Below are 22,621 nucleotides of genomic sequence, written 5' to 3'. Positions count from 1 at the left end.
CTTCCTTTTTACAAGTAAGGACATTGGCTGCATTAAAATGGATTTTTCTAAGGTCAGTGACAAAATTCAGTGGCAGAACTGGAACTAAAACCTGATTCTTCTTATACTGAGTTCCTTCCTCTTCAAAATTGCTGCTTTTGTTTATTATCAGGAGTCAGTTGCTTGCCAGAGTCTTCCATAGGCAAATACACATCCTTTTTCTGTATCATAATGGGATGTACTCAGCAGTCTGCAGGGTCCACATTCATCCTTGGCATTGTGTGGATCTCCTTGAAAGGTGACCTGTTGTTCAACTTTTAATAACAAAGGACACCTGGCCTCCAGGAAAAGGATGCAGGAATAACTTGAGCTGCTGCTGTTGAACTGTCTTCATCTTGGTGATTCACCTGGATTAGACACTCCAAACCTGTTTCTCTTCATCCTAAATCACAGTTGCGGAGAGTAAAGCTAGAAGTAAGATCGTGAAAACCAGATCAGACGCTTCCCATCTCTGGTATCTCGGCCACTTTTTCAAATCCTGAGCACGGTGGAACAAATGCCAAGTCCTTGTTTATTCCCAGTGTTTTAGGTGTGATTCTTTAATGAGATTCCTGTGCCTCTGTCACATGGTGTTCCTATACGCAAGGTGGAACCTGAGAGAATCTTCTGATACCAAGCATGTGAGTTGTTGATGGCATGACAATGATTGTCTTGACACACCTGCTGTTGAGCAGCTTGGCAATATTCTGTTCAAGACCTAATTACTGAGTATTCTTTGTTATGATCAGGATAGAAAGATGAGGGGCTCCTGGGTGGGTCAGTCAGTTAAGCGTCTGATTTCAGCTCAGGTCCTGATCTCAGGGCCCTGGGATTGAGCCCCGTGTTGGGCTCTCTGCTCAGTGGGGACTCTGCTTGTCCCTCTCCCTCTGTTCCTCCTCCCTTCCCCCTTGTGCTTTCTCTCTCACTCTCAAATAAATAAAATCTTATAAAATCATAGAAAGATGAGGGTCCTATTTCTGCCTTTGTTATGATGGCTGAAAGATTTAGAGAGGGGAATGCCCAATTAGTCAAAGCGGTGCTTCTCGAAAGGATCCATTTGCGTTGACCTTTATATGAAGGTTTTCCAGAGAAGCAGAACAGGTGGGGATTGGGGGAGGAGGAGAGTATGTGGGGAAAGAAAGAGGGGGAGAATGATCTTTATTATAGGAATTGGCTCATGCATGTAATTATGGAGGACTAGAAGTCCTACAGTCTGCCCTTTGCATACTGGAAAATTAGGAAAACTTGTGTGATTCCACCTGAGTCCAAAGGTCTGAGAACCAGAGTAGCCAAAGCTGTAAGTCCCGGTCTGACTCCGAAAGCCCAGAAACCAGAACCCCTACCGCCCCATAGTCCGAAGGCGGGAGAAGTTGGATGTCTCCTCTCAAGAAGAGTACATTTGCCCCTCCTCTGCCTTCTTGTTCTAGTTAGAGCCCCGGTAGATTGGATGGTGCCCACCTGCACTTGGCGAGGGGAGTTTTCTTCATGCTAATCTCTCCAGGAGTCACTCTCACAGGCACAGGCAGAAATAATGCTTTACCAGGTAACCAGGTATTTTTTTAACCCAGTCAATTTAACACATAAAAACAGCCATCATACCATGTGGGACCTTCCTTCCTCACTAAGGCTTCCTTTGAAGTGAAGGAGTGAGTGGCAATTTGTAGAGCATTAAATAATGTGTCAACAGCCTCAAAATTTTGGTTCCTGTCCTCCTAGGGTATTAGGTTGCCCTTCTTTATTTCTTATTTTAGACTGTCCTACAGGGATGATATCAGTCAAGTTCCTTTTAGTTGTTTATAAGAAGGCATCAGGTTGGGTTGGACACTCACCCAATCACATACTGGACTCTTTGAAGACAACTTTGTTCTGTTGAAGACACAGCACAACGTGTGTGTGTGTGTGTGTGTGTGTGTTGCTCACTGACACTACTGACAGTTTCATTCCTATGACCATTCCATTTCTGAGTCCACTGAGCTGTCACATGCGAGACCACTAATCTTTTGGGTCTTTATCCCCCCCTTCCACGGTCTATTTTCTGACCCCCCCCCCCGCTCCCCCCCCCCCGCGCTCCACACTCACACACCAAGTAAGAGCCACAAAATACTTGCAGCCTTTCCCAAGGTTCCATGACTGTCTCAATGAAGTGTCTCCTGTCACATTGGAATTTTTTTCTTACTCTTTAACATACTCTTCTATCTCTCACCACTGGGTTTTCTCACTTTTGGGTCCTTTTTTTGTTGTTTTCTTTTGGTTTGTTTTGGTTTGGTTTTTTGTAGGTCCCTTTGATAGGAGCACCCAGAGTCACCTTTAGTTTCTCCTTAATATCATTTATTGTTCTTTCCCCCACAAACTTTGAGCTTTCTACGGTCTCACTCACCCCCATCCCCTAACCCCATCCAGCACTTTAGAACTAATTGTCAGGAGAATGAAAGACTTGCAAGTGTGCATTAGAAAGTGCTGGCCTGGGGCGGGGGCCGGGGGGTGGGGAGGTAGGGGGAGGCAATTCTAACAAACTCTGCTCTTATGCAAGCATCAGGATACTGTCATCTGTGTTGTACATGCTTAGCAATTCCCTGGCACATAGTAAGTGCTCAATAAATAGCAGCTGTTAATGTTTTTGTTCTTTATTCTTTATTCCTCAGTCTCTTTCCTCAGTCTACATTTTCAAATGTAGATTTGAAAGGACATGAGAATGAAGCCAGGTGGACTTGTTTTAAACGGATGCACGTTCTTTCGTGAGAAGAGGTCTGTTTGACGTCAGTCCCCAGATCTTTTTGGATACTTCGTGTTAACTAGCAGTGTTGGTGATACAGAAACTTTGGTAAAAGTGAATGGTTTTTATTTAAACTTCCAGGAGGATAACGTGGAGTACACATTCTAGTGACGCGTTTGGGTGCTTGTTGCCATATTTAAGGCATGACAGAAAAATTGCTTCTATTTTGAGTCTTATCAAATATGTAAGGCTGTGGTCTACATTTGTGGATATATTGTTTCTAAATCTGTTTGGGTTTTATGAAGAGACTCACATCCTTGTGATGGGTCGGTCTCCCTTCATGACTGTTGGGTCATATGATGCATTTATGTTTCATTTTGTAACAAAACACCAAAACTCTTCTTGGTGGTGGCCCCATATTGCAACCTTACCAGCAGTGTGTGAGAGTTCTAGTTACTCATACTTTTGCCGGCTTTTGGTATTATAAGATTTTTAAGAAGTATTCTAGGAATTGTGTAGCCATTAAGCATTTCTTTTCTACATGAATATAGTTACATTAAAAAAAAAAAGCCAGTTTGATTTGAAGGGAAAATGTTTAGTAAATACTACTGCTCTTCCTGAAATATGGCCAAACTTGTGTGAGTAGGTGACTGAGTGAATTTGTAGGAATAATACATTTAATTGTGCTCCATCTCCATCAGCTGAAAAATGAACAGCATGAGCCTGTCCCGGGTATCTAATGAATTTCAAGCAATGCACATAATTGCTTTATTACACAGAATGATCCTTCCTTAACATTGGAGGTAGTTTAAGGGACTATAATTTTTTGAAGTCTTGTTATTAGATTTTGATAAGCAGGACCCAGATTAATTTCACAGCAGGTGAAACCATTGACTATTAACAATTTAATCTTAGTAGGGTAATGATTCTTCTATTAGCAATCTGGCCTTGAGACCTTTTGGACAGGTGCTGAGTGACAGTTTGTCCGAAAGCCTGATGGTGCTGGGAATACATAGCAGGAGGAACCGACATATTGCGTCTCATCCCTAAGATTTTGTTTGCTGCCTCAATTGGCTATATCAAGAGAATTTTCACATTAAGAAAAGAGAGCTAATGAGCTCCAAATCCAGTTCCTTTTCTATAGCCATGATTTGTAGAGTTGATAAAGAAGGTCACTTTCTGATTCCCTCAGCAAGGGTCACTCAAGCCAGGTACACTAAAAGTTTATGAACCATAAAAGGTGCATAAGAAGCAAGTAACCACTCAAGCTTTAAAAGGCAAACTTTTGGGGGCATTGCTAATTCATACTGAGACATTTAGTAGGGTGTAGCTCAAATTAATTTGTTAAGTTATGATCTGGTGGTGGAAAGGGTTGATAGTATTGATGACCCTGGTGAAATCTTGTAGGCATTTTAACACTTAAAAAGGACTCTGTTTAAATGATGAACAGATTGAATTTTTTTTTTAATAAAGATTTATTTATTTGAGAGAGTGAGAAAGAGAGTGTGCGAGCAGGGGTGGGGGCAGAGGGAGAGGGAGAGAGAGAATCCTCAAGCAGACTCCCCACTGAAAGCAGAGCCTGAGGCAGGCCTTGGTCCCAGGACCCTGAGATCATGACCTGAGCTGAAATCAAGAGTTGGCCGCTTAACCCACTGAGCCACCCAGGCACCCCAGATTGAGGCGTAAAAAGTAAAATCAGGCAGAAAAATATTGTATCACCTTCTCAACTTTTTATGTAGTATATTTCTATCTCTCTTTTTTTAAAGATTTATTTATTTATTTTAGAAAGAGTGTGGGTGGGGAGAGTGGCAGAAGGAGAGAGAGAGAATCCTCAGGCTCCCCGCTGAGTGTGGAACCCAACAGGGGTCTTGATCCCAGGACCCTGAGATCCTGATCTGAGCTGAAATCAGGAGTCGGATGCTTAACCGACTGACACCCAGGCACCCCTATATGTAGTATATTTCTATTCATTAGCTAAAGGCAAGTGCTGACATCAGTGCTGGTTTTCTGTGACATGGGAAACCTCGGAACATATTGTTTATTTGATTCAAGTGGAGCCTATATTCTTTTGCATGTTTTTGCAAGGACTAAGTTAATATGGGAGGTATTTGAATAGGATACCCAAGAATCAAATTGTTCAAGATTCCAGAAATAATCATTTTATTCAATTTATAAAATGCCAGAACAACTATATACCCATTGGTACAATTCAGAGTCTGGGAGTTATTTAAAGAAACAATCATTTTGTCTCTTCCCATTTCTTTCTTTTTTTTTTTTTTTAAGAGTTTTTATTTATTTATTTGACAGAGAGAGACAGCGAGAGAGGGAACGCAAGCAAGGGGAGTGTGAGAGGGAGAAGCAGGCTTCCTGCCGAGCAGGGAGCCTGATGCGGGGCTCGATCCCAGGATCCTGGGGTCATGACCCGAGCCAAAGGCAGATGCCTAACGGCTGAGCCACCCAGGAGCCCCTTGTCTCTTCCCATTTCTGAACCCACCCTCCTAAAGTTACCTCTGTTAAGAATTCAATATTATTCCACCCACTTAACTGTTTATTAACTCAAAAAACATGCAGCATCCATAGGGCTTCCTTTTCTGTTTTTCAAAAATGCAGTGACATTTTACATATTATTCAAGTTTACATAGTAACTTGTTTGTATCACTCAACTGAACATCACAGACATTCCTTCTGGTAACTGTGTGTCGATCTCACTGTTCTTTACATAGTAAAAAAATTTTCCTGAGGGTGAATCTACCATATTTCATTCAATCATTCCCATATGTATGGGCACTCAGTTTTTCATTTTGGAGGACTGCTTGTGTTTTGGTCTTTTTGTTTTGTTTTTGCTACAAACCCTGCTGCCACAAATACCCAAAGAGATTTTTTCCTATGAGACCATAGCTCTGCTCAGCTCACTTGTTACGTGACCTTGGACAGTTACTTCTTAATTGTGCACATGACCTTGGGTGGTTACTTTCCTTCTCTGACTCTCAGCTTCCTCATCAATAAAATGAGTATAATGACAGTCCTTATTTTTACATTTCTTGTAACAGTTAGATACAGTAGTATTGATTTAGTGCTTAACACCTAGCCTGGGACAGAAGTATCCAATAAATGGACACCGTTAATCCTTCCCTGCTGTTTGATCATCTCTCACTCCTCTTTTTTGTTTGTGTGTTTGTTGGTGTTTTGAAGGCAAGGAGGTGAGCACTGTGCATATTTGCTTAAAGCTAATAACTGTAAGATATCGTTGGCCCGATTTCTGGCTAGACAAGCAGAAGGCAGTGTTGTAGGCTGTAGAAAACCCCAGTTTGTCAGCCTGGTGATTATTTTTTTTTAATATGCTGTCCCTGAGGAACATGATAGAATTTGTTTTACTTCTCTTCTGCCAGGAAGTAACCCTTCTGGCTTTGTTAGAAGCGTGGTTTGTAATAATTGTACCCACCCCAGATGGCTCCTGAAAGCCCTTTGAAATGCCATCTGCCAGGCGTGTGTCCAGCCGGCAGCCTGTCATTCTGCTAGAAGAAAAGAGGAGGCGGGGTCCCCTCCCCTGCCCTTTTCTCCCTAGCGTCACTGAATGGAGCCTGGTCATGTTGGCCCAGACCCAGGGCGGGTTGCTCAGAGGATAACTGGGAGTAAACCTCTTGCTAGCCTGCCGAGTAGAAAGGTTTTGTCTGGGTAATAAACCCTGAAGGTTTTGTGGGTGGAGACTAACCCGCCCCCCCCACCTCCTTCCCCTGCAGCTCAAAGGCCACCAAACATATTTATTTACACGGGAAAATGGTATCTCCTAGTTTCATTTTTTTCCCTCTAAAATGTAGCATTTTTGAAGTTCTTCATAATTTTGAATCCTTTCAGGAAATTAAGACCCAGGGGTGACTGTTGCCTTTAAAGTAAATCTGACAGATTGGTTCTGAAAACATGGTTGAAAGACACAGGAAAGATAAGATGGCTCAAGAAGGAGGAAAAAAACCCACCATTGTCTGGTTTCCCAAGACTTTTAAAAACCCAACACATCTTTCGTTGGTTTTATTTATCCTCATCTTTTAGGGGGAGGGACATGGGATGTGGGGATAGATGAGGCTAGTGGAATTTTGGTATGGAGGCTGAGGGTGAGAGTTGCCATGCAGAACACCTTTAGGACAGATCCCTTCACAGCAAGTTTCAAAGAGTTTCTCTTCTTGCCCCACACTGGGCTTGCCCAACGCTGTGGACTGTTTTCCCAGTAGCAGGCTAAACGGCTTTTTTTCACTTGGCTCCAGGACATCACACTCTCTCCCTTTGCTCCTGCCTTGCTGACTGCTACCTCTTAGTCTCCTCTGAGGATCTTCCTTGTTTTCTCCATTTGAAAAACGACAGGGTTTCAGTGTTTAATCCAAACTTTTTGGCTTCTTTTTGTACACTGTCCGCCCCCACCCCCTAGCCCCCACCCCCAAATTATCTCTGTCTCTTGCCTTCAGATGCCAGTGGTTTACTCATCACTCTCAATTTTATGTCCCAGCCTCCACTCTGATCTTCAGACTTACATCTAGGTGTCTAGTAGGCATCTCAAACTTCACATGTCCCAGAGTGAACTCTTACTGTTTTTCCCCTACAAACTACTTCCTCCCCTGTCTTCTTGAACTCTGTAAAGGGCACAAGGCCATTTGCCCATTTGCCCAGGTCAAAGAATGGGATGTCAGTCTTTATTCTCTGTACACTCCATCTACTCCCACTACAAGCTCTGTCTTCAAAATATAGACCTCATGTGGCTTGATTCGTTTAATATGTCCATCCTGTGGACTATGTCACAGCTATTTGAAGTATTCACAGCATATGATAGAAATCTGATTGCTTCTCACTAGCTCCGCCTGCTCTTCTTGTCCGTGACCTGACTTTCTCTCCCACGGGCCCTGTAATGACCACCTCCCTGGTCTCGTTGAGTCTGTTCCTGCCCACCTCCCCCTACTCTGCCCAATGCCTATTCTCTGTCAAGCTCAATGATCTTTTCAAAATGAATCCTAGCACCCCCCTGCTGAAAACCTTCCAGTGGCTTCTCATCTTCCTCAGAATAAAACATGAAGTGTTTGCTGTGGCCTTCCTAACTAACCCTTTTCCATTACTCTGTCACCATTACTCTGGCTTTTTTGCCCTTCCCCTAACATACCAAGCCTCTCTTGCATCAAAGTTCTTGGCCCTTCCCCCTGCCTTGAATGCTTTACCGTCACCTTGGCAGGGCTCTCCATTTGGGTGGCACCTCCTTAGCCAGGCTTTCCCTAATCCCCATCTAAAATAGCTTCCCGCCTCCCCAGCGTGCTTCCTTCTTCCAAGATTTCCTTCTTCCTTTTTAACCCTTTAACGTACATTGCTCTGAGGCACTTTAACCTATGTTTCCTATGGAAGATGATTTCCATCTGAAATTTTGTTATATTCACATACGCATTTGTTTTCTGTCTTTCATAGTCAAATATAAATTTCACCAGGATTTCCCCAGTGCCTGAACTGCTGCCCGGCATTAATTGGGACCTCAATAGGTATTTATTGGAAAAGAAAGAAAGAAAGAAAGAAAGAAAGAAAGAAAGAAAGAAAGGAAGGAAGGAAGGAAGAAAGAAAGAAAGAAAGAAAGAAAGAAAGAAAGGAAGAGAAAGAAAGAAAGAAAGAAAGAAAGAAAGAAAGAAAGAAAGAAAGAAAAGAAAGAAACCTAGTGAGAGATGTAATGATATATATATATATATATATATAGCATTTGAACTATAGTGTTCTATCAACTCATTTCATTCTAACAGTGACATAGACTATCATATGTGCTGATGATTATCGAGCTAAGTCTTCTAAAAGGCTTATTGCATTCAGTACACACAACAAATCTGTAGTGTAGGTACCATTATTATCCCTGAGTCACAGATGAGGAAACCAAGTAATAACAGAAGCTAAGGAACACGCCTAAGACCACAAGTTGGGAGGAGTGGCAAGCGTTGAACTTATCATTCCTACTGCAGACACCTGCTCAGCAACAGTATATGGTATTCTCTATGTTTCTGGAGTACCTACTGTGCGCCTAACATTGGAGATCTCAATTTAAAAATTGTAAGCTACCTGAAAGGGCTTGTCATCATCTGCCAGGGGAGCCTGAAATGGGAACAAATCAGGAAATAGTACAAGAATAGACTTCTGGACACAAGCAGGCTTCTTTACCAGAAAGCCCCAGCATGCGGGACCTGATAAGCAAACGTGTGCAGTACAACCATATGTTGGAGAGTTTGCGGCTATTTAAAACACGCCGATTTCAGATATTAGAAAAATTAGGCTCATTTAAAATGTATTTATCCTGAGTTAAATATACAACAAGTGTTGAGGGTTTTCTTTTCTTTTTCTTTCTTTTTTTTTAAAGATTTTATTTATTTATCGGATAGAGAGAGACACAGCAAGAGAGGGAACACCAGCAGGAGGAGTGGGAGAGGGAGAAGCAGGCTTCCCGCTGAGCAGGGAGCCCAGTGTGGGGCTCTATCCCAGGACCCTGGGATCATGACCTGAGCCGGAGGCAGACACTTAACAACTGAGCCACCCAGGCACCGCCCCCCCCCTTTTTTTTTTACTTACGAGAAACTCTGGATGGCCCCTGTAGGTGTGTGGACATGATCATTCTCATAGGCAAGTGATGAGAGAACATTGGAGCCACAAGGTACATACAGTTGGTTACTGAATTGCTTCAAAGTTTCTAGGATGAGGAGGAAATCGTTGCTTATTAAGTTCCTAGGAATACAGAAAAATCCCTGCTTATTATGTAGGAAAACATCGACCTTAAAGCCCCGTAGGTAGTGGTGGCTTGCAGAATGAGTTATGTCCATCATATCACCTAACTTGAATGTAAGAGCAGAAATCCTGTGTTTTGCTCTTTTTTGGTCTTTTATAATATTAAACTAGGAAGTACACACTACATAATTGCTTCTTGGTTTGTCTTCTTTTCTCGGTTTGTGTGTAAATCACATTCCTTCCACATTGCTTCTACTCTTTTGGTTGAGATTAGGCTAAAATGATAGGTCTAGAGCCTAGCACCTTAGCTGGGTGACTCAAATCCTCTAGAGACCGTATATTGTTCATAAGAATTGTGTTCGTTAGTCATTGAGAGAATGACCATATTCAAGAGGAGAATTTTCTAGCAAATTCAGTGCCCCTTCTTTCCCGTCAGAACTTACGGGTGGCCTCTTTTCATCAAACATATTAATTACACGGAGAGCTGCAGCATTTTAATCCCTGGGAGATAGCCAACCACCGATCTCGGGCAACTGCATTTCTCTAGTGATGTGTTTATGCAGCGGGTGTCATTTTCTTCAAAGGGCTTATTACACTGGAACTTACCGGATATACTTTGGAACACAGGAATTTTGAGGCCTGTGTTAAAAATATAAACCCCTTAGGCTGTGAGCTTAAGGTGGATCCCTTTTTAGTATCTACTGCAGTCCTAAAAGCCGCTGAATGGGAATGTTGTCTGTCTAAAATCCAGTTTGCCTTTTTCATTCAGTGCATTTTAAGAAATGAGAAAAAACTCACCCCAGGCTCTCCAGCTGTGCGTGGTTTGCTCTTTCTCCCATTCAAAGATCCCAGGCACGAGAGGGTGGAAGTGAGGATGCTGTGCTGTCAGAAAGAAGTTGTCTTTACCAGGTCCCTGTCTGGGCAGATAGGTCGGCAGGCTTAGGAACTCCAGCCTACAAAACAGGTTATTCTAATTACAACCGAACGGGGAGCTTCCTGTTTTCATTGACTGATGGTGTTTTGTGCATTTGTCTTGTCTGCTGCAGGCACAACCCGATCTCCCAGAGAAGGAGAAGTGCCTGGCGTGGACTATAACTTTCTGACTGTGAAGGAGTTCTTGGACCTCGAGCAGAGTGGGACCCTTCTGGAAGTTGGCACCTATGAAGGTGAGCGTATCTGTGGGATGGTGGTGAGCCTGCCTGTCTCCTGGGCACCATCCGGGCAAAAGTGTTTTGTGAACTAGTGAAGTCCAATCAGCTGTAGGAGGTTGCAGTTCACCTTAATATGATTGATAAAATATGTGGAGTAAGGCTTTGTGGAGCTCTTTAAAAGCAGTTTTGGGGCTTTTTTTTCTCCAAGAGGTTTCTCCTTTATTAACACAGAAGACTCTGTGTCTGTGTGTGTGTGTGTGTGTGTGTGTGTGTGTGTGTGTGTTGTTGTTGTTGTTGTTTTAATATGGGCTTGCATGGTATTAGAAAAAAGAGGGAAAAGAATCATGGTCAATCACAAAATGTGACCTTACAGGTGTTGTTTTAATATGGAAGGACTAGAATGTCATTTTTAAAAAAGATTTTTATTTATTCATTTGACAGAGAGAGCCAGAGAGCACAAGCAGGGGGAGCAGCAGAGGGAGAGGGAGAAGCAGGATCCCCACTGAGCAGGGAGCCCGATGTGGGACTCAATCCCAGGACCCTGGGATCGTGACCTGAGCTGCAGGCAGATGCTTAACTGACCGAGCCACCCAAGCGCCCCTAGAATGTCATTTTTTTTTTTTACCACTAATTGATTTCTAATGTATTTTTTGAGTAGATAGTACATGTATATGGCTCATGAAGCCAAATATCTCGAAAGTATTATATAAGTAATCTCTTTCATATGCCTATCTTTATCTGCCTATTTTCAAATTCTCTGTCCTCTTAATATTACATCCAATGCCATTAGTTTATGATTACCTTTTCTGAAATTTCTTTATGTAAATACAAGGACACATGTGGCATGTGTATATATAAACATGTGTGTTCTCTGCATGTGTTCTCATTTCTTCCCTATTTTATACAAAACGGTACTATACAACACATGCTATTTGGTACCTTAATCTTAGTTCTTTGCAGTCTCAGTAATAGAGCGCTTATTGTTTTGTTTTTTAAATGGCTGTGTAATCTCTTTGTATCAGCATGGCCATGATTTATTTAACTAGTTCCCTTTAGATAAATATTTTTAATGTTTCAAAACACTGCTGCATTGAATAACATGGACATAAATCATCTCACACAAGTGAAAATACGTCTATAGGACGAGATCCCACAGACACGATAGCATGGTAAAAGCCAAATGTAGGGAAAAAATTCAGCGTACATTTTCTGAAAACAATATCGTAGCTAGATTGCTCTTTTGAGTGTCATAATTAGAGACAGAAGGGCATAATATGATACTATTAACTGGGTCAGATTATTAACTTGATCAAATTTTTATGTGTACGTCTTTATAATCTTTGAAAATTTGGATTTATTTGGTGATCACAGGGGCATTTTCAAGAGTAGACTTTAAAAACAAAACGTACGTACAAAGTGGACTATTATTTTATTAGCGATATTATGGCTTTGATATGATAATAGCCCATGTTCCAGGCAGTGGCTAACAGTTAAGTAATGGTCATGGATCTTAGGTATGCTGATTATGGTTTGATATTCTTGGAGGGGGGAGGGGAAGAGCATTATCTTTGTACCTACTGCTCATTTCCAAATTGTGAATATACACTGGGCTGTGTTTAGATGTTAATCAAATTTCTGATTGTGAATTCAGGAGTATTTCCCTTGAGTACATTGCTAATTTTCAATTGTTTCGGCTTCCTTGAAGTGTTGCAATATGACTGGTGGTTGGGGAACTGGGAGGGGATCTGAGAAAACCCAAAGCAAGGATAATTCACTAAAGCCTAAGAGTGAGGGGAGGGAAGGAGGCTAAGTGGATGTACCAGGAGCTTCTTCAAGGTCATCTTGCAAATGTGAACCCAGTTAAAAATTCAAGTGGCCCATAATAGGGCAAATGTGAGTCCTCTTTCATTCGCAGAAAGTGAATTGTCCTTATTTGAAATCCGTTATTATGCCCATCTGGGGAGCTTGAATTCCCTAATGTAAAAAGAAAAGAAAAGAAAGAAAGAAAACATCCATTTGCATTTTTGGAAAGGTTGAGGGTGGGAGTGGTTGTGCAATGCCAGAGTATGTGTTAGATTGGAAAAGCAGAGCATGCGGTGTAGACAACAACTTGTCTGGGAAACAAGAAGGATACACTCATTTTCTTCAGTTGTTTATATTACAAATGACATATAGGCGGAGTCACTTTGTTTCCCATTTGACTGTATCGTTTTGACAGCGGTAACTATAATCACGGAGTTTTCAGATGGGTTTGCTGAGACCAAGTAGCATTTAGGAACATGTTCAAGGTTGTATCGCTGGAATGCTGGAGCCTGGAACCAAACCCAGCTCAGTGTGACTTTCAGATCCTCACACTCTTCCCCCAAAACCTCAAGAAGAATATCCTGGATGTAACTAAAAAGTCGTAGAAATAACTTGTCTGTACTTGAACCTAACTTCGTGGTGGGTAGCAACAGGGAAGCGTTTTTCAGAGAGTGTCTGATCTATAAAACTGTCATTCTGTGAGTGTTGCTCCGTTATTTTGGAGTTGAAATTTTCCCATGCCCAGCATTAATCCATTCCGTTTTTCAGCCATTTGATTGTTCAGTGTGTGTCAGCCTTTGACCTTTTAGCTGTATAATTTCCCTACCATATGAGAGAGCTCATACTTTTTTGGAACCCACTGAAGTGTATTATGTTGACTCTTATAAGCTGGAAGCAAAATGGAATTTTTATTAAATGCCAGATACTGTCACAGGAATAGAGCTGGAGAGATCTTTAGAGAACTTCCTCTGTCCTTGCCTCCCTTGGACGGCCCCCCACGGTGGCTGTCTCTTGGACACTAACAAGCGTGCAGGCTGGGCTGCCGCCCTGCCTGGGATGGAATTTCAGCCCCTCTGCTGTGGAGCTGTGTCCCCTCTGGCAAGTTGCTTAATGCTCCGTGTCTCCATTTTCCCTTTGGTAAAATGAGGATAATAATAGTGCTTCCTCATAGGTAGGATTAAATGAGACAATAATTGGAAAGGGCTGAGCACAGTGTCTGACACATGTAAGCTCTCAATCAGCGTTAGCTCTTGTATTTACACACACGACTGGTCCGGAATTGCCACCCTGGTGGAGTCCCTCCCCCTTCTACTAGTCAGTAAACCAGTGCATTTGCCAGTAAAACATCTTTATTTACTTCCCAGGTACTCACCGTCTTTTTTCCTGCTCAGGTTTTTCTCTCTTGGCCTGTCCTGGTTCCAGAGAGGAAAAGTCTAGCATAATGGCACAAAACACTCTTTTTTTTTTTTTAAGTGTATTTATTTTTTTTAGTAATCTCTAAACCCAGTGTGGGGCTCAGACTCATGACCCTGAGGTGAAGAGTTGCATGCTCTTCATGCAACTGGGGGTGCCTGGCTGGCTCCAACTGAGCCAGCCAGGCGCCCCTACAACACACTCTTTAATGCAAGCCACTTTGCTCATTTTGAGTAAAAGTAATAAATGTACACGATGGAATCCTTACTATAGTGAAGAACGTAAACATATTTAAGTCCAAGTTGCTTCCCTGCCTCACCTTAGGGAGCCATTGTGAAAGGATCTAGGTACACACACAGGGCATGAGCCTGTGGTCTCTCCTCCCTTTCCCTCTATTCTTGCCCTTCCTATTTCACATATCTTGGAAGTCTTTCCACATTACCCCATCCAGTTCTATCTTGCTCTTTTAAAATGCTATGAGGTATCCCAGTGTATGCTGACCAGTCCCCTGCAGGTGGGCATTTAGGATGTTACCCACCTCTCTCCCATTTTTGGTGCTTTGTAAACATGGCAGCAGTGAACATCCGGGCATAAATATCTCACTAACACTGTTCTGCATATGACTATACAGTAAGCTCCCGGCAGTGTGGTGTTCAAGCAAGCCCATCTACACATACACAGTTCAGTCCAGCAAGTATTTGTTGAGCATTCGCTTTGCATCAGATGGTGTTCCGTGGCATGAGGTGTGATGTACAGGACAGGAAACCAGAGCAGCTCTGCCTATGAAGATGCTCATGCTTTTTAGTTATTTATCTTTGCCAGCACTTGTCCAGCATCAACTAGGTGGATACTCTTCAAAGTGTGGATACTCTTCAAAGTGTGTTACACGCACCAGTTCACTTAACTACCCACCAATCCTGTGACGTAGATACAGTTGACCTCCCATTTTACCGAAGGTGAGCATGAGACCCAGAGAGCCTCGTTATCTTCTCTAAGTTCACATGGTGAGCCAGGAGCAGAGCTGGGATCCAAACCCGGGCTGTCCAGCCCCACGGTCCGTCCTTCGCCGCCCCGCAGTGTTGTGAAGCAAAGTGAACAGTTTCAAGAGAAGTGGTGTGTGTTCCAGGAAGGGAAATGGTGCTCCAGGAGCATACAGCAAGGGCACCACATCTCACCTCCCACCAGAGGACACCCCCTTGTGGAAGTGACAGTTACTGAAGCCTGTCGGAGGACCTCATGGTTTCAAGTGGAGAGACTCAGGACCAGTGTTTCAGTTTGGAAGTCGTCACCGGCCTCGAGGCCTGAATCCAGAGAGAACAAGTGGGATGAGCTGAGAGAAGGTCAGAACATTGGTCCTAGAGAAGGAGGGACAAAGAGCTATGCCCTCCTTCCTTTAGAATGAGTGCAATGCAACGGAACTTCAGTGATGGAAATGTTCAGTGTTCTGAGCTGCCCAACATGGCGGCCACTAGCTGCACGTGCTTATTGTCACTGAGAAATGGACTTTTCAACTTGGTTTAATTTAAACTAATTTAACTTTAAATAGTCACGGGTATCTGGTGGCTGCCATATTTTACAGCGCAGCTCTAGAATGAAAGCTTCTGCAGGGAGGGGTGAGCCCCTGTTCGAGAACAGCCTTCACTTCTCACTCAGCTGACTTCAGAGAGCTAAGCACATGTTTAAGAGTTAAGCTCCTTTAGGGGCGCCTGGGTGGCTCAGTCGTTAAGCATCTGCCTTCGGCTCAGGGCGTGATCCTGGAGTTCTGGGATCGAGCCCCATGTCAGGCTCTTCCCCTGGGAGCCTGCTTCTTTCTCTCCTACTCCTCCTGCTTGTGTTCCCTCTCTCGCTGGCTGTCTCTGTCAACTAAATAAATAAAATCTTTAAAAAAAAAAAAAAGAGTTACACTCCTTTAGGCGCGCCTGGGTGGCACAGTGGTTAAGTGTCTGCCTTCAGCTCAGGGAGTGATCCCGGCGTTATGGGATCGAGTCCCACATCAGGCTCCTCCGCTATGAGCCTGCTTCTTCCTCTCCCACTCCCCCTGCTTGTGTTCCCTCTCTCGCTGGCTGTCTCTATCTCTGTCTAATAAATAAATAAAATCTTTCAAAAAAAAAAAAGAGTTAAGCTCCTTTAAAAAGGGTAATTTCAAATCCTCCCAAAGAACATGTTACTGCAGAGCAGTGGTGATCTTCTTTTGTACATGTGACATGTGAAATGGCAGACAAGTAGAATGAAGCAATAAAACCTCAGGGCCAGGTAACCGTCAATATATGTTTGGGGTTTAGAGTTGCAGGGTTGTTGGATTTTAAAGCTGGAAATAAGGTGGGGCCATTTCTTGAGAAGATCTGAGATCCAAGGAGAGACTGGTCTAAGACACGAAAGAGAATTGGAATACAGCCTGGCCAAAAGCCCGTCACCCAAGTCATGTCACAGGCAGGACTGAGATGCCAGTATTTCTTCCCATTCTGCTTCCTGGAAATGGACACCTCTTTTGTAGACTGTATGACTAGTTTGTTTCATCAGTTGTTTATTCATTAAAAATAAAATGCTGAGCAAAACCAGATATGATCATTGCCCTCCTAGTTCTTCTAGTGCACAAGGAGATAATGAGAGATAAGTGTGTAGTTCTGAGTGTGCCAGGATCTATGGAGAAGACTGTAGGTTGGGGAGATTTGACTTCTATGGAGTTGGGAATAGCTTTTCCTGTAGAGGTAATAATTGGAGTGAGCTCTAATGGTTGAGCTGGAGTTAGATTGCTAGATTTAACAAATAAAAAAAATAGAACATCTAGTTTTGCATTTTATCTGGTAACCCTAGATGGAGTTAGCTTTGGACTGTGGTGGTAGTGGTAGTGGTAGTGATGAGTTGACTGAATCTTGAGATACTTTATATGATTAAAAAGCTGGGTTTGGTAATGTAGCAGTTATCAGAAGGAGATAGAAGATGCAGGTGATGGTAGTCCTCCTAGGATGACTCCTCGTTTCTGTCTTCCATAACTGGGTAGATGCTGGCACCATTTGCTGAGATAAGAAACTTTGGAAAAGGTCAGGTTTGGTGGCGGGGCTAGAGGCTGCATGATGAAACTTTCCACGCGCCACCAGCTAGAAAGCCGAGAGTGGGATTTACTCCAACGGAGTAGAGGCCCTACCTGTCTATATAAGGAATCTAACTATTGTCCCTCACAAAGCACAAAAGTTATTAGTGGAGCTCATAATTGATCTCTGCTTTGCAATTTGAACCAACTGCTCATTCTGTCATTAGATAGATTTGACATCAAGGCCAAGAAAACAGAAATAAATGTGTCTTTCCTCCTTGGCTCAACTTCCTAATTGTGGCAATGAACACATTTATTTGATACGGTGCTTAAAATAAATCAGCTGCACCATCTCTCTTTGCCTTGCTTTTCTTTCTTTCTTTTTTTTTTTTTTTCTTGTTGACATTTTCACTCAGCAAGATAGGTTGCTGCTTCAGCCAGCCCATGGGACTTCTCTAGGAGAGAGTTTACAAGGGATGAACTATTCAGTGGGGGTGCTTCCAAACATGCCTGTTTTACAAATGTCTCTGGGTAGAAGAGGCTGATTATACACTTTGAGCATTGCAAAGGTTTTCCCCCAGCATGGAGGTACGGTGCCAGTGTGACATTTCAAACTGGAGTTATGGGTTGCATATTTCTGCATGTCAATGAGGGAGAGGGATGTCAGCCTTCAATAATGTTATTGTTTTGCTTCCTAGAAGGTCTACAAAAAAGCAGCTGCCAAGGGTATACTTTTTGGGGACACAGAGATAAAGCAGGGGTGAAGAGAGTTCTTGTTTGTCATTGAGGAAAACGAGAGGGTCTGGAGTCCTGTTCTTTGGCAGACCTTGGAAGCCGTCTGTTGTGATAAGCTCTGTTGGCAAACTCCACTATGGAATGTTCTCTGTTGATAACGAAAGTAGCCAAAGGGAATCTGTGCTGCAATTGGCTGTTCGTCTGCATATGAAGATGAAGAGGCTGGGACCAGCGTAGTTCTGCTGCATTTCCTGCGTAGAGATCCTCAGAGATGCCTGGAGTTGACAACATGGATGTTGGGGACAGACAAATGTGTGTGTAAATGCCAGTCATCATTTACACGTTGTGTGAATCTCGTCTTGATCTGGAAATGGGAATTCTGATGTCTTTTTTCCCATAGGATTATTAATAAAGATTAGAGTAAGTGAACGTATGGGTAGTCACATGACAGGTGCACAATAAAGGTAAATTTTGGTCCATGTTGTTCTTTAAGAATACATTTTGATACCAATACCGTCTGCTATATTTTAGAGCTTATATTGGCCTCCAACAGTAGGTGCCCCTTAAGACTGCTAGGGTTCATTACACGCTAACATTGTTCCAAGCAAAATGTGAGTACTTTGTACGCAGTATCTAATTTCATCTACACAAAAAACCCTGCTAGATGAGTACTGTTCTTATCTTTATACCATGAGAACTGAGGCTGCAAAGAGAGAGGTCCCTTACCTTGCTCAGGGTCACAAAGCTATTAAGTTATATGACCCTCTTTGGTCTTAAATTCAAAACCAAATGGCGGCAGCAAGAACAAACATCTCATTATAGGACAGTGGCTTATTGTCGTTCTTTGCATGCAAATCATGATTCTGGAAGGTGGAGCAGGTAAGACAGAGAAGAGTAAAAAGAAAGTGATGGGCGTTTTACGAGTGATACCATCATGTGCTGAGCAAGCAAGTGGAAAGTGAAACAGTGCGGATCTGAGGTCATTGAGATGTGATTGATGGACTGGGAAGAAGCTGCCGTGAGTCACGCTATTACAAACCAGACCCACGATAGAGGTGTGGAGGAGCGTCCAGGCGGGCGTTCCTGTGTGCTGTCTCTGCTTGTGTATTGACTCATTTTCAGAGAATGCTTAATGACAGTATGTGCCGGGCCTGCATCAGGCCTGGAGATGCAGTGGTGTATACGAGCAGATGTGGTCCCTGCTCTCGTAGTGCTTGTGGTCTAGAGGTAAAGACAGTGGCAAATTCAACCATCTGATAATTACAACAAAGGGCATCGGGAAGGAGAGGTACGTGGTTCCCTGAAGACCCTTCAGGGCAGCTTTGATCTAGTGGGGGGGCGGTCAGTGATACAGTCTCTGACGACAAGTGGGTGGTAATGGCATGACCCTGAGGCTAGGCAAAAACAGATATGCTGGATGTCTGGAGCCTTAAGTACCTATGCACATCTGAGTTTTACACATAAAAAGAGTAAGGCTTTTTTTATCCTACCACACCCCAAAGAATCAAACCTATTTTTGCCCCCTTGGGGGTGATATTGCCCCACCAAAGACGTATACTATAGGTTCCCAGCCATTGGTAGTCACTACCGTCCTGTTCGGCTTATATTTAAAAGCATGTTCTGTAGGAAGAGGGCAGACAAGTACCCTGCCCACGTCCACCTCCCATATGGAATTACAAACTAGGGGACAAAGAACCTGAGTGCTGTTTACCCTGGACCAACCAGTGACTCTTAAGATAGGCATTTCTGCTACTCTTGGCCTCCGTGTTCCTTACCTACTAAAGAGGAATGGTTTTCTCTGACCTGGTTCCCTCTGCTGTCTATGCAAAGGGTGGTCCAGTGCCCCGTCCGTCCTTGCTAGGAATTCAGAATCTCAGGCCCTTCCCTGACCCACTCAACCAGAATCTCCATGCAATAGAACTTTATGGTTTGCACGACATTTAGGAAAATTGACGTATACCATACAGAGCATGTGTGAAGATCTTGTTTTAGTCCCTTTTTATATCTTATTTCTAGTGTCTAGCATAGTGCCTGGCCAAAAAAAAAGTTCCTTGTAGGGAAATGAATGAATACTAAACTTGTACAAAGTGAGAGGCCATATAGATTTGATTCATTCTGGCTTAAAACTCAGGGTTACAGTCCTCCTTAAATATTTTATCAAGCTCTAAAAATTGATTTGCAGTCCCCATTAATTTTTAAACACATGTCAGAAAATATTTTCTTAGGCTTGGTCATGGCCAAAGATTGTGCCTGTTAATTAAGGCCAGCAGCGGCTTCCTCTTCTGTCTTAACTTGCCCTCTCCTCCCTCCCCAGCCACCACCCCTGTTAAGTTTTATTGTAGAGCCAGTTTTGAGAATAGCAGCAGAGACACACGCATCCCCACTTGGGTGGATGCCTGGCCACCTCAGGAAGTGTGTGTTGGCTAACGTGGAGACTATAGGACAGTCGGGCTCGTGTCTCCTAGAAACTGTGAAGCCTGCCAGATGATAATCCAAATTAATTTTTAATAACTTATAATTCTTCATATGATTTTTATTTAATACCATTAAGTGATCCACGTATTCCTCACAGGGATTCTCTTGCACATACTCTCTGGAAGTTTGCGCTGTACCATGGCTAGGCGTGGCCCGGTGCTGACCAGCGTGGCGACTTGATAATACAGAGAGTTTGCTGTGGGGCAGGGGGTGAGTTGTATGGGACATGCCCAGGGGCCAGCCAGCTAGATTTGGAAAGTGAAGAGGGCGGGTCGAGGCAGTGGAACCCGTGGTGACTGGCCTATGGCAAGTGTACCACCCATCTTGCCCACCCTGTGGTGAAGACAACATGGGATGTCAGCATAACCCTGCCCACCACAAGTCGGGGCACCGAAACCACATTCACCCAGAATCATATCACTGAGACCAATGTGTGAATTATTGAGGCTGTTTTGAAGGTTTCGTTTTCCTTCCCTCCCTCCTGTGCCCAAGTCCCTTTGTGTGCCTGTTTGTTCACATTGCAGCAGCCTTAGGGAAGCTGTTCTTGTGGTCTGGCAAGGACAGGGACGCACCAAGGGTAAGAGAACAACTTCTCTGCAGAAATCCTTAGTTCAACGCGTGTGTTCCAGGTGAATTGGCTGTGGTCACACACTTGTCATCAACATTGCCTGGAAAAGACAGCATCCAAGGAACCAGAGCTTACAGTTTGTCATGCAGCACTTCTCAGTATACCCAGATTTTAATCAGAAACATTCCATTTTTATATGTTAGTGAGTAATGCAAATTAATTTGTAGAATACATGGGGAAAAACATATCTGTGAAGGAAAGTTGAACCCTCTGTAGTTAGAGAACTACTAGAAATAAGTTTTTCTGTAATGTCTGCAGACAATATGGGAAATAAGAAATGCTGGAGGAATTTGAATAATTACACCATTTCCCATTTATAACCCCTTATAGTTTACAGGGTACCTTCCAGAAAGTTACAAAATTTGATCTTCAGAATAATCCTGTGCAGTCACTAGGGTCACCTGGGCTGTCATTTCTGTCTCACAGAGGAAGTATTAGACTGAGGGTAAAAACTTGCCCAAGTCTATTTGGTCATTGGCAGGTTCTGTTGCTTGTTCCTTTACAAGAGTAAAGAAATAGTATTCAGTTGTCTTGTGGCAGGCACCTCAGACACATGGTCTCATTAATCCTTCCAACATGGTGGAATGAGCTCATTTGAAAGATTAGAAACAGAAACTGTCAACATTAGGTGTCATTTATCGAGCCTCAGCGTAGTGGCAGACTTTAGTGTGGGTGAAGGGCTTTCAATGGACCATCTCCTTTTATCCTCAAAACAGGTGCTCTAGATAGAAACTCGGTATTCTTAGGATCCCAGTTTTACGGAAGACGACAAACTGGGGTTTTTGTTTGTTTGTTTAATGGTTAAATGCCTAGGATCACAGAGCCAGTTAGGATTTGAAAGCCAAACTCTTTACCACTTTGGTGTGCTGGGTCCAGTTCATGCCTATACTTTAGGTTAACCTGAATGAGATTGCTGATATACGACAGTTTGTCTTCTACAATAGCCATTGCGTATGGTTCGGCCTAATAATATGCACTTTTTTTTTTTGTCACCAATCTTAAACTAATTTTTAGAAACAGGAAATAACTATGAATAAGTGGATTGTTTGGGGGAGTTTATAGTTGCATTGAGAAATCTGCTAATCATTTATTAAGAAAGATTCTGAACTTGAAAACTGAAGAAAATCCACACATATTTGTCAAATTTAGGTAGAACTTTTCTTTTCCAAACATTTATTTTTGTCATAAACTGAGGATATCTACGTTTTAATTGATTTGCAAGTGACAATAGTTTCCTGAATGTTGCTTTGGTTTAATAGCACTGAAAGTGAATGATAATGCTTGTAAAATTATAATTATAAAATTATGAATAAAGGGACTCATCCTTTGGTCTTAAATTTCAGTGGAGGAGTCTTACATAGACATCGGTCTTTATTTAACTTCCAACTCAAAAATGCACATGATGCTTGGTGTATTAGTGATCAGAAGGAATTAGAATTAAATTCATTAGAGTTTGTCTCTGTTTTTCTTCCCTTGTGAAGATGATTTTTTAAATAGTTAGCTGTTTTACTTACCTAAACCTCATTAATAGTCTTCAGTTCATGAAAAAGTCAACACTGTGGCCTACTTTCAACTTCAACAAAGATGTAGGATGTCCTTAGATGTAACCTCTGTAGAAATGCAAGAAGAGTCTTGGTTCATACATGTGGTAATTGTTACTTGCAACACGTGTTAGCCTCTAAAAACATACATGAGTTGCCTTTCTTCAAGTTGGTTGTATTCAGCACTTGTACCTTTAAGTTGGCAACCTGACAAGTTTTTTGAAGAAATTGATACCATCATCTTCTGTGAAAGAACTATGATGACTGAGTTGAGTACAAGCCTCCAAAATGTGTTTTGTATGTTTCACTTGGGTGTCCTTCAAATCAAGCATGTACCCGTTAGCCTACTGCACGTTTTAACTTGTGTGGTTAGTTTCCCTGCAC

The 22,621-nt window shown here is 42.7% G+C and overlaps 1 protein-coding gene across 18 annotated transcripts in view; it reads left to right on the top strand.

Moving 5' to 3' along the window:
- MAGI1 (membrane associated guanylate kinase, WW and PDZ domain containing 1) overlaps window positions 1–22,621 on the top strand; it is a 604,286-nt gene that overhangs the window by 470,014 nt on the left and 111,651 nt on the right. For all 18 annotated transcript variants that reach the window (XM_057311872.1, XM_026501184.4, XM_026501183.4 and 15 more), the window contains exon 3: window positions 10,507–10,626. In XM_057311872.1, the coding sequence (XP_057167855.1) occupies window positions 10,507–10,626 (120 nt within the window). The remainder of the gene's footprint in view (window positions 1–10,506; window positions 10,627–22,621) is intronic.

Source organism: Ursus arctos, unplaced genomic scaffold (genome assembly GCF_023065955.2).
Source record: "Ursus arctos isolate Adak ecotype North America unplaced genomic scaffold, UrsArc2.0 scaffold_14, whole genome shotgun sequence".
NCBI lineage: Eukaryota > Metazoa > Chordata > Mammalia > Carnivora > Ursidae > Ursus > Ursus arctos.
The sequence above is the reverse complement of the archived record's forward strand: the minus strand, read 5'-3'. Positions and strand labels throughout refer to the sequence as shown.